General features: G+C 37.1%; 1 protein-coding gene across 6 annotated transcripts in view; it reads left to right on the top strand.

The window, feature by feature from the left end:
* Positions 1 to 12,719, top strand: part of Ralgapb (Ral GTPase activating protein non-catalytic subunit beta) — a 79,517-nt gene that overhangs the window by 30,191 nt on the left and 36,607 nt on the right. For all 6 annotated transcript variants that reach the window (XM_050150873.1, XM_050150871.1, XM_050150876.1 and 3 more), the window contains 8 exons: positions 414 to 562; positions 673 to 889; positions 4,243 to 4,444; positions 6,629 to 6,796; positions 7,243 to 7,357; positions 7,984 to 8,131; positions 9,771 to 9,835; positions 11,076 to 11,205. In XM_050150873.1, coding sequence (XP_050006830.1) covers positions 414 to 562; positions 673 to 889; positions 4,243 to 4,444; positions 6,629 to 6,796; positions 7,243 to 7,357; positions 7,984 to 8,131; positions 9,771 to 9,835; positions 11,076 to 11,205 — 1,194 coding nt within the window. The remainder of the gene's footprint in view (positions 1 to 413; positions 563 to 672; positions 890 to 4,242; positions 4,445 to 6,628; positions 6,797 to 7,242; positions 7,358 to 7,983; positions 8,132 to 9,770; positions 9,836 to 11,075; positions 11,206 to 12,719) is intronic.

Genomic DNA, 12,719 nt, shown 5'->3' with positions numbered 1-12,719 from the left:
TGTTTTCACAAGTATGAAGCAGGCCGGGCAGTATGGTTGCTGTAGTAGTTTCTTTTCTGTCAGGGATCAAGGTCTTTCTGTGGGGCCCTTGTCCATTTTGTTGTGTATGTCCTCATAGGCCTTCAAGTATGAGGAGCCCAGCACCCAGGAGTCAGGAAGGAGAGGGAAGCCTGCTTGTCTTTTGTAACATTTCCTGGGAGATGTATCCAATAGTCACTTATTTCTAAGCTTAAACATGGCCACATCTTATGGTAAGGGAAGCTTAAAACTGTAGCCATTTCTTCTGGCTTCCTTGTTCAACTGAAATAGGGTTCTCTTATTTAGAAGAAAAGATATGTGGACCTTGGGAGGCAGATCCATTTTTCTTAAAAGCAAAGGCAAAACCTTTCTTTTATTATTATTTTTTTTTAAAGGCATTTCTCGACCGAGATCAGACAGCGCTCCCCCAACACCTGTGAATAGATTAAGTATGCCTCAGAGCACTGCTGTGAATACCACACCACCACATAACCGGAGGCACCGGGCTGTGACTGTGAATAAGGCCACCATGAAGACAACCGCGGTAAGAACGTTCAACATCGTTGTTTGCTTTATGAAGGTTAACTTTTACAAGCCCTGCCACTTTCTCCAATTTTTCATGACTGTAGACACTTACTTGTATTTTTCTGGTAGGTTACTACTGTTCACACCTCGAAAGTCCAGCACCAGGCATCCTCCACTTCTCCTCTGTCAAGTCCAAATCAGACTAGTTCAGAACCCAGGCCGCTGCCTGCCCCTCGCAGACCAAAGGTTAACAGCATCTTAAATCTCTTTGGATCGTGGTTATTTGATGCAGCATTTGTTCACTGCAAACTCCATAATGGAATAAACAGAGACAGCAGCATGACTGGTAAATATGCCCAGAAACTTAGAGTCATCATTCCCTTTCTGTTTCTTTCTCTTTAGTCTTTCCTACCTGCAAGATTAATATGGCTCTTGAAAAGCATCCTGTTTCTCACCAAGCAATCAATATATTGTGCTTAACCCCTTCCAGCTGAACTAATAGAAACTTGGGAACCTTTCCTATCTGTCTTTTTTTGTATACTTTATGAAGTTTGGCCCTTTGTCTGGTTTTATCCAGGGACACTTCAGGTTAACCACTTTTTGTTGAATCAAATTCCTTTTTGTAGGTGACCTGGAAATTCTCTTCATGTCAGCCAGGATAATAATAGATATTTAAACAAATATTTTACTCATTGAAATGTATTCTTAGATTTTTCACAGCCATTTAATCATCATTACATGTTAATATCAGGAATTTTCTGTTTTCTTCGTGGTAGTCTCTAACCTCTCAGGTTTTAGTCTAGAGAAAACATAATCTGCTCTGTTAACCCTGTAAAATTTGTAGAGTATTAATAAATCAACTTCAGTATCTTCATTAGATTTACTATAGAATAAAATTGTCTAAATGAAATTGGACGTATTTTGTCATCTTACTATTATGCTAGGAGCTAATGCCAGATGGATGGTGAGGCCGGGCAGAATGTTTTGAATGGTTATCATCTGTCTTGCACAGTTGAATAATAATAATGGCTGGCATTTATTGAGCTGCTGTTAGCATGTGCCAGGTCCCATGTTTATACAATAATGAGTATATTAGTTGTTTTCTAAAAATATACTTTTCTATAGGAGTTGGAGACAGATTGAGGTAAAAAGATTTCTGATAGTATTATTCTCTAGGGAGACTGTTGAATTCAGGGATAAAATTAACAGTGTTCATAAGGGTCTCTGTTTTTTCTCAGAAATTCATCTACAGCTAGGTTTATGCCTGTGAATATTCTATAAGTATAATTATTTTGGATGTTCTTATGAATCTTTTAAATAATTTAGAAAGGTTTTAAGTATGAAGATGTTATGAGATGTGAGGCTGCATGAGTGAGTTAGAGATTCTTTTGCTTGCTTTATTTTGTTCAAATTCAGTCACTTTATATTTTACCATTTCCACATTCATGAGCTTGATTAAATGATGAGTTTTAAAAAACCACTCATGGGTATATTTTCATTATTTATGTGCTATATATTTTAAATTTTCTGAACAATGTTTATCAGTTTATATGGTATTGTCCAGAGTGAGTCAGCTCTTTATTTATTTATTTATTTGTTTATTTATTTTGGTAAGTTATAGTTCTTACAACATTTCCTAGCTGTTGAGTATGGAGCTGTTGGCCTTGCAATCTCTGAATCTAGCATGGCTCAATCTGCTGCTTTCTGGAAGGCTAGTATAATGAGAATCTAGAGCTTTCTGTCTCTGGAGAGTTTGTTACAGCTTGGTTTGCTCACTGCACTAGAAGATAGAACCAGAATTCAAATAACAAGTAAGCAACATCTCACTTTCCCATCATTCTGAACCTTCTTCCTGGTGGAGAAAGGAGAGACGCTCCTCCTGACTATGTCCAGAGATGCTAAAGGGTGTTACATTATCCAGGACATTTGAGGTGTCCAAATAGTTAAAGTGGATTTAGAGTTCTCTTGGGTACCAGTCTTGAAGTCTTGGATGGGAGGTGGAGGGGTTGGGGTATTGTGTGTTTTCTATGTACTGGCTGTCATCAAGGAATTCTGCCATGCAGTTCACCTTTAACTCAAGTATTTGCTTCTTTGAACTTGTTAGCTTTCAATTTACCTGATGCACTATGCTTTGTAAAAGTAACATTGAGCTGGGAAGGGTTAATAAACTAAAAATTTTAATGCACGTTATGGGCAGTTCAAAACCTCAATTCTTTGTAGCTATGTAATTTTCTTTGTTCATTGTTTTGCATGATACAAAATCATAATTTTGGACCTGAATGCACAATTTCCTATGTTTTTGAATTAGCTTGTGGTATCATAAAACTTTAAATCTAACTTTTAAAAAGCTAAAAAGCTTCTTAATTTATTGTAAAATTTCACCATCTTTAAAGTATTTTATAATTACTGCCGTCCTTTGATTTGTTTCCATTTATTTCTATTATCTTGCAGCATCTTTTATCCAAATTCTTCTTTCTTATAAATCTTGTAAGTAGGAACCAGAAGCTTCTCCTTAATTGCAGTCATGTTTTTATTTTTCCATAATTCCATTAAAATTTTTGATTGTCATTGTCTATTGTAGTTTTTGCACTTGGGAAGAAAAATATTTTTTCTGTGTTTTGAATGGGGAAGATTGTTGGCAAAAGCAAATTAATCTGCCTGAATCAATCCCATTATTTCTGTATACTAGTCTGGTCATGTCATGAATTCCAGGACTTTGCACTAACTGTGTTTTGGCTTTTATTCTTTTCTTTTTCTTTTTCTTTTTTTTTAAGCTTTAAGCTTATTTTTATACAGATTTAGTGTTTGATTTGTATGCATTCTGCATGTAGTGTTTTCCAAATGTATTATTGCTGGATAGCTTATTCAGGACTAAAATGGCTCATGGGAAGTTGCATAAAGATTTATGCTTGACTCTGCATCTATTAAGCCTCCTATCATTACAAAACAATTTAAACATTTTATGTAGAGTAATAAAAGATTTCAGAGTGATTTGCGTGCTATGAAATCTTTTGTTAAAAGCAACTTTCGAAGGGCTTCTGTTTTGGTGACAACGAATGACCATGATAATCCTCCTTACCAACCCAGTTTTCTGATTTATCAACCTCAAGTTTGCTGCTGTCTGTGGTTGTTAAAATTCATTCTCATTTGCTTGGTTGGGCAGCTCTTTGGTGTGTGTTTTGGAGCTGGGTGGGTGGTGGGAATGCCCTCTCTTCCTCCTTTACTCAGTTCTTATCCTTACTCTGCCGTATTCAAACTGGCATATATTTGCCCTCTTAATTGCTTTGTCCATTTGAGTTAATTGTATAAATTGTAATTGCTACTCTTCTTAATGGTTAAGATCATTCTATAGAAGGAGGAAAAAAACCAGAAAATAAATAATAGAAAAGGCAAATTCTGTATATATCTGTATGCAGATGTATACAATTATAATCTTCTGACTAGAAATTCAGTGAAAAAATTTTTTTTGTAGAATCTGTTAAGTTGACAATGCTATTGTAAATTGTTACCCATTTCAAAGAAGATATCAGAGAGCCCTTTTTAAAAAATAAATTAAGACATAGTTGCTAAACAAAAGCATTATTGGATTCTATTAAAGTAGTTTGTAATGACACCAGTATTTGATCTTTGTGTCCAGGGTCCCATGAGCCTATTTGGCATTTTGACAAAAGTAATAAAATGCTCCTTTTCTCTCCCCAGCCATTGCAACACAAGCTAGCATGGAGTTTCGACGAAAAGGGTCCCAAATGTCCACAGACACCATGGTTTCCAATCCTGTGTTTGATGCAAGTGACTTTCCTGATAACTATGAAGCAGGAAGAGCTGAGGCTTGTGGGACATTATGTAGAATTTTTTGTAGCAAGAAGACTGGAGAAGAGATTCTGCCAGCTTATTTATCCAGGTTTTAGAATTTTTTGTTTATTTTCACATTTGTATCATTTGATGGTGAAACACTATTGTGGCATGGCTTGGTAGGCTAAATCAATAAGCTATTCTTGGTCTGAAATACTTCCCAGTGTCTTTATGTAATTGAAACTTGCTTGTTCTTCCATTTTACCCGCCTCATCAGATTTGGTAAAGATTTCTAAGGTTCTGTTCTAGAGCTATTATTTATTCTATCATTTATAAATTCTGGAGAGATTTTGGAAGTAACAGTTTGTTAATAGATTTTTTGGCACAACATTAGGTTCTGTATACAGTCCAGAAATAAGTCAGCTGTGAATCTTTACTCAAAGGAGTTTAGTGACTATGGTGAATAGGTTCATGCAAAAATAGCAGTGGTTCAGTAGGAACCAGAAGTTGGCAGGAGACACAGATAAATGGTTTTAAGTGTTTGGAAGAAACAGCAGCTCATACTTAGCCTAGAGGACTCAATAAAGAGTTCTGGCATATTTTGTACTGGATTTAGAAAGGATGGATAGTGTTTAAACTATTGGGAGGTTGGGTAGGATTATCATTTCCAAAACTCTGGCCTCCACCATCTGTGGATCGTTCTGCCATCAGTTTAGCTGCTCAGGCCAGAACCTAGGCATCTTTGGCCTCTACTTCCTCTCTCTGAGTTGATTATTCAACTCAGCTCCTGCCTTGTAGCATTTGACTCTCTTATTTCTCTCACTATGGCACTTCAGATTTTGTTACTCTTCCTAAATTCATAATTTTTGATTCTGTTTTGCTCTTCTCCACTACTTATTCACACAGCTGCTTAAGTAAAATTACAATCAAGTAGAACATTGAGATACCTGTATTGCTAGGTGCTCAGGAAAGATTAGGTAAATTGACTCCCAGCAGAGGAATCCAAGTCTCAAGCATAAGGCACAGAAAAACATAGTGTGTACTGGCCTTAACCATGAGCTCTTATCTTTAAATCTGCTTTAAGTCAGTGAATAGATTAAAAAGATGCTAGGGATATTTAACAGAGTCTAAGGTCAAGCAGTACATCGAGGAATATAAAAAGTAGGAACCAGGGGCTGGAAAGTGTTCAGGGACCAGAGCAACTCTCCTTCTTCCTGTGCTGCTTGTCTCCTAAAACTGCTTCATTTTTCTCTGTAGATCATTTTTCTTATACTGCAGTGTGCTTCTAAGTTCCTAGTTTTCATAGCCTTAGTCTAGAAGACTAGTGGAACCAGTAAACATCTCTGAAATAACAGGAAATTCTTGTGAAAGATCCGATCAATTAGGTGTCTGTCTCTGCTCTAGCTACATATAGCTGTGAGAGCTGGAGAGATATCCCAAATTATATCAGTAGCAATAAGAGAGAAAGCTATGAACATGAGCTTTCTGTCTAGTTCAGAAGACTGGGTGAGAGGTCATGAGACTAACTCAGCAGGTTTGCGAGAGGACAAATGATGTATTTAAGTTTCAGCCTTGCATTTCAAGGGCTTGTGGGATATTTATCAAGAACTGCATATTAAGTGCCTGTTTTTAGTTGAGTTCTATGCACACAAGGTAGATTGAAATGAGTTGAAAGGCATCAGTGAATGAGAAGATGTTTCCAAAGAGTTTTGCAGAGAAGAAAGAAGTGTCTAGTGATAAGAAGAGTATGGCAGTGCAGTTGATCTTGAATAGCAGGAACCTAAATGCTTAGTGGCTTGGTTGCTTAGTGGTGCAGTTGGGGGTGGAAGGAAAAGGACAATATGTTCAGGTAGATTCCTCAAAGGACTCTTTGCACAATTTTCATTTTATGATGAATGCAGAGTTTAGTGGGCTTCCTTCCTTCCTCTCACTAACCCCTCAGAAGCAATGGAGGAAGGAAAATGGTACAAACTCACCTGTTTCCTGGGAATGTGAATGCAACAACAGTTTATTGCTTTGGAATTCATTTAATTGATTCCACCAATTAATTGATAAGTACCCAGGCATTTGTTTTATTATTAGTACCTCATTTGTAGGCACCTGTAATTTGATTTACAAAAATTTAAAACTTTAAAAATGTGTAATAGGAATTGTTGAATCGTAGTAGTACCTTTAAAGTCTATAAACTAGAGTGAAGAGTGGACAAAGGCTTTTCAGATAACTATGTAGAAAATAATAATTCTGGAAATATTTGATCAACAGCTTGTTTAAAATTTTTTTCTTGCTTTCCTAGATTTTACATGCTTTTAATTCAAGGTTTGCAGATAAATGATTATGTGTGCCATCCTGTCTTGGCCAGCGTTATTCTAAACTCCCCTCCTTTGTTCTGCTGTGACTTGAAAGGGATTGATGTTGTGGTTCCTTACTTTATTTCAGCTCTTGAAACCATTTTGCCTGACAGGTAAGCTGTCATTTTTTACTACTGTGTCAGTTGTCTAGTTTGGTACTTCTCGTGTTTGCTAATTTACCCTATTTAGTTGTTTTCACAGTCCAGTGGGACCCAGGCTACATTAAATTGAGTAAAGAGCATCTCAATCCCTGATGCCTTCAGTCTGATATGTGCACGGGCTTACTGGATTTTTTTTTGGTTTGGTCTAGATGGGTCAAAAAAAACCCAGCCTGAGATCCTACTGTTAAAATGTAGGCCTTACGGTTTCAGTCAAAAATCTAGCTTAATTCAGTAATAGTGTAACATAGATGTTCTCATATATACAAGTAATAGGGTAATGTAGATGTTCTCATAAATACATTGATTGGGTTGTGGAAAAAATGGTATCGTAAATATTTGGCAGTAGGTAAAAATGCTCTTTAGCTGAAACATACTAATAACTTTTTATTTTTTGGCAGAGAACTCTCAAAATTCAAAAGCTATGTAAATCCAACAGAATTGAGAAGATCCTCCATTAATATCCTGCTTTCTTTGTTGCCCCTCCCTCATCATTTTGGCACAGTCAGATCTGAGGTAATGTTTCTTTAAATATTCCACTCCCCTCCTTTTTTTTTTTCTTCATGATGCAAGGTCTTGCTATGTAGCCCAGTTTGGTTGCAAACTTGAAATCCTCTCAACATCCTGCCAACCATCATTAACATTTTTTATTCTATATTCTGTTTTTGTATGCTAATGTAAGTCAAATTGCACTTCTAACAAACTGGAATGGGAGCTTTAGAAAAGTGACTTTGTATTCCTACATGCTCATACTGGCCTTTAATCCCAGCACTTGAAGGCAGAGGCATATGGAGCTTTGTGAGTTTGAGGCCAACCAGGGCTATACAGTGAGATCCTATCTCAACAGTAGATAAATAAACATTTTAAAATACACGTTTCTAATGGATAAATACATATTTCTAATAGATTAATGAGGTTTTTCTAATTTAGGTATTTCTTCTTTTAAAAAGTGCTAATATGCCTTGACTTACTAGTCATGTGTTTATAGGCTAATGACATCTGATTACATGTGTCAAATGGGAGCTGGGATTAGCCTGGAATCCTGGATTATTAGCCTATTCACCTTCTCTCTCCTGTTGCTGTTTCTAAATGAGCATCATGTACAATAAGTGATGTGAAATATTTTTTTTGTTTTTCTCCAGGTGGTCCTAGAAGGGAAGTTTAGTAATGATGACAGCTCTTCTTATGATAAACCAATAACTTTTCTGTCCCTGAAGTTGAGACTTGTGAATATACTAATCGGTGCCTTGCAAACGGAAACGGACCCTAACAACACCCAAATGATACTAGGTTTGTGTTCAGATAGTTTTTTGTTTGTTTGCTTTATTTTATTTTAGTTTAGTTTAGTTTTGGCACATGAAACCCAGGTACAAGTGACCAAAGGTATGCTGGGGAGACAAGTGAGAGGAGCTTAAGCCTGATACAGCTCTTAATATTCTGAATCAGAAGGGATCTGGCAAGATAGCTCAGTGCTTAAAAGATGCTTGCCACCAAGTCTCACAGACCTGAGTTTGATCTCCAGGTTCCACATGGTGAAAGGAGAACCTAATTCTTTTTTTCCCATTTATTTATTTATTTTTAATTAAAAATTTCCACCTCCTCTCCTCCTCCCATTTCCTGAACCTAGTTCTTTCTAGCTGTTCTTTGACCTCCTCACCGTACCATGGTATGCACATAGCCCTTCTCTCCCCAAACAAATACGTAAGTAAATAAATAAATGTAGTAAACAATTAAAAAAAGATTTAAGGAGATGAGATGAGGGACAGAAAGCATTTAGTTGTCTTGTCTGTGCTCCCCCTCTTCTTTGTCCTAACTTTCTTCCCTCTCTTTCTTTTTTCCTTCCAGTAGTTGGGTTTACTTAGGAAGTCTGGTATACTAGACAATGAGAAGGTAAACTTGTTTAATTTGACAAGGAGCTGAAGGAACAAGTGATAACACATTCTCACATTACTGTTGACATGGCTCTAGAAACATAAAAAAGCCAAGGAAAAAAGCTGGAAGCAAGAGAAGTGGGCTATGGGAATTCTGTACTTAGGAAGTGCATGTGAATGTTACATGTTAAAAAGATATTTTAAACCAGAGAGAGAGAGGAAACAAAATAATGTTCACATGGATGGCATTGTTAGAAATAAAAGAATGTAAATAGTTTAGTCCCGTGTGCTTTGGAGTTGGTCAGAAAATGGCTCATTGGGCTAAAAGTACTTGCCTTACAAAACTAATGACCTGAGTTTTATTCCTGGATCCTACCTTGGAAAGAGAGAATTAATTCCTGAAAGTTGTCATCTAACATCTACATACATTGTCGTTGCATGAGTTCTAATTGGTCTTTTTAATAAAAACCCAGAGCCAGATATCGGGGTAAATGCTGAAAGATCAGAGAAAGGAGCGAGCCACAGCCAGTTCTTTCCTTGCTAACTCCTGGCCCAAAAAAGGCCAACCTCATGTCTCCTCCTGCCTTATATGTTTCTCATTTTCTATCTGTCCGTACAGACGTCCAGACCTCTATGGTTAACTAGTGGCTAGCTCTGCCCTCTGATCTTCAGGCAAGCTTTGTTAGACTACAAACAAGATATCACCACATACTGTGGCTTGCATATGTGTGCAACCCCCTTCCTCAAATAAAAAATAAAATCTTGGCAGGCATATCAGAATTTTGGGATTTATAAAGCATTATTTTTTAAAACAATATATTTATTCATAATTGTCAGAGAATTTCAGAAATACTTTACCAAAATTTCTCTTTTTTCTTTTCTTTTTTTAGAGGGAGGGGAGGAGACACAGGGTCTTGTATAGCCCAAGTGACTTCAGCTCATAGCAGCCTTCCTTCCTGCCTCAGGCTTCCAAGTGCTAGGGTTATTCTTTTTATTCTGACTGAGGCATTGTAACTGTAATTGTATGTCATGTAAACTCCTTTGTTTTGCTATTGCAGGAGCAATGTTAAATATTGTTCAGGATTCTGCACTTTTAGAAGCCATTGGTTGCCAAATGGAGATGGTAAGAAGTTTACATAATCTGTCATAGAAAAATCTGCTTCTGATTTTATATAAACCATAGTTAGTAGTGCTTTAATTGAACCTAGGGGTATGCTTGTATGTATGTGTGCTTATATGTTTGAGTGTGTGTGTGTGTGTGTGTGTGTGTGTGTGTGTGTGTGTGAAAATGGGATATGGGTGGGTGTGAGCATGGAGGATGTTAGATATTCTGCACAATTGCCCTTTTCCCTTGAGAGAATGTCTTTTGAGGACCATGAAGCTAAACTGGCCGCCACCAAGCCCAGTGATGCTCTTGTTTCCACCCTTCCCAGTGCTGTCATTATAGGCATGTGGGTGGCTGTGACCAGCTTTTTACATAGGTGCTGGAGATTTGACCTGAGGTTTTCATGCTTCTGTAGCAAGTGTTCCCTCTGGCATTTTTAAAAAATATTTATTTATTTATTATGTATACAATATTCTGTCTGTGTGCATGCCCGACGGCCAGAAGAGGGCGCCAGACCTCCTCACAGATGGTTGTGAGCCACCATGTGGTTGCCGGGAATTGAACTCAGGACCTTTGTAAGAGCAGGCAATGCTCTTAACCACTGAGCCATCTCTCCAGCCCCCTCTGGCATTTTTTTTAAAAGTAGGTTTTGTGGATCAAACTCATGTCCTCTTGCTTGAGTGGTAAACACATTATTGACTGAGATCATCTCCCAGCCCCATATTGTATTTGAAGATTATATTCCTGTTCTGAGGTTTTGCTCCAGAGTCACTTAAAGTATTTTCCTTAATAACTCAAGAGGCATTAGCTAGTCAACTGTAGCATATGTAAAGGGTTCTGAGGTGGCCCTTTGAAGAACAGCATGGGGGACGCCAGTGTGGATACCTGTAGCTATCAAACCCTGTATACCCTTTTAACAGATAACATCAGAACAACAATACTACAGTGATTCTAATCCCTTGTCTGTTTACCTATATATCACCTTGTGCTAGTTAACCTGTTATGTTTGCATTACTGGGTATGAACCCAGGGCCTTATGCATATGAGGCAAGTGCAGTACTCCTGAACCATAGCTCCAACTCTTAACAATTTTATTTGTTTTGGTTTTTCAAGATCTAGAGATCTGCCTGCCTCTGCTTCCCAAGTGCTGGGTTTAAGGGCATTTGCCATCAATACTTGGCTCTAACAAAGTTTTAATATAAAAAAACCTTTTTATACTTGTGAACTGTTCATTTTGCCTCATTTTCGTTTGACTTAGGGTGGTGGAGAAAACAACCTGAAGAGTCATAGTCGTACCAATAGTGGCATTAGTTCAGCAAGTGGAGGAAGCACAGAACCTACAACGCCTGACAGTGAGAGACCTGCTCAAGCTCTCCTAAGGGATTACGGTAAGCTGTGTTTAAATGGTCTGTTAGCATTTACACGTAAGCAAAACTAAAACTTTTCAAGAATCTAAAACAAAAATAAAAATTTTATGTACTTAGGTATAATTGACAGAAGATGTTTGTTTAAAAAAACTAAGGAAAAGTATTTTTATGACTTCTTGTAGCTCGTTTTGGAGTTAGCTCTTCAGATGTTTATGATGAGAGTTCAGAAGGTGTTTGGGTTTTGTATTAGGCGCTGATGGTACAGGCTCACATAAGATGTGGGCCTTGCCTCAGAGCTCTCAGAATAATGGCAGAGATGGATGGTGAGCCCCATAATCTCAGTTGAGAGAAGTGATGGAGGTTGTATTAGAGGAGACCTAGAGAGGTGTGTGTCTCCATGTTAAAACTTACCTAGCTATTCTGTCTCATTAGGCTCTTCAGTTACAAGAATAAAGAGTCATTTTCTGCCCTGCTAAATTAAACACTTGCCAGGAAAACATCCTTTTCAGTGATGTCGTTTACACTGAGTAGTTATTTTATGAACTCAGTGTGAGCACTTTATGTTTTATGTACAAATGCTGATAGTGATTGAATCCTTGTTTATTCCTTGAGATTAGAATACCTAATTCCCTAGATGTGAGCTTGACTTTTAATCATCTGGAGAGTCCATGAGCCATGTGCATGAGGCATGCTTTCATAATTGAATTTATGACACATTACCCGTTCGCATGTCAAATACATAGTCATGTGGATAGTCAGTATATTTAAATGGTTACCCCTTATGTAGATTTAGGTATTCTCCAGGTTGAACTGTTTCTTGTACTTTCTAAGACATTTTAAAATGAAAGATAATTTTGCGTTACCGCATGTGTTGTATATAAGTGTTTGAACTGATTGTTTGTTCCAGCATTTTCAGCTGGTGTTAGTGAGCTCTGCTTGTTATGTCATATCTTTTACTAAAAATTTCCAGATTTGTGTTAGTGTCGCATGACTGTCTCTCTTTAATGATCATTCCTTTTTCTGTTGTCACTGCCCTCTTTCTGATAGGATCCACAGGTATAATGCCCCTAAAGCTTCCTTTTTAATTACAATTTAATTTATCTTAGTTTAATTTCTTGGAATTCACTCTTTAATGAGTAATAGTTACTTTAAATTAAAATTGAAGTCCAAGTTAAAACAGTGACTTGGTCATTTAACTTATTAAAGGTATTAAAATAGTGGTAAAGAGCTGAATGTAAATATGGGTTTGAAGAGGCATTGCATGTGGTTTTACTGGTTTAAGCCCTATCATTGTAGGAGATGCTTTAAGGTAATTCCTAGCATCTGAGGAGGCTATCAGTTGAATTCTTGCCTCTGTAAAATTCTAAGGAAATATTTGGTTGCCTTTTCATTGTTCTTTTTGAAAATTAAATTCTATAAGTTATTTATTTAAAAATTTAAGACACTATTTTTCCTTATAAGGATGGTACTGAAATTGGCAAGTCCATAGTGTTCTTTGTCAGAGTGTGGACCGGGAGCTAGAAGCTGGCCCAGCC

This window comes from Alexandromys fortis, unplaced genomic scaffold (assembly GCF_014885135.2).
Source record: "Alexandromys fortis isolate MF-2015 unplaced genomic scaffold, M_Fortis_MF-2015_v1.1 scaffold_27, whole genome shotgun sequence".
NCBI classification, from domain to species: Eukaryota; Metazoa; Chordata; class Mammalia; order Rodentia; family Cricetidae; genus Alexandromys; species Alexandromys fortis.
The sequence above is the reverse complement of the archived record's forward strand: the minus strand, read 5'-3'. Positions and strand labels throughout refer to the sequence as shown.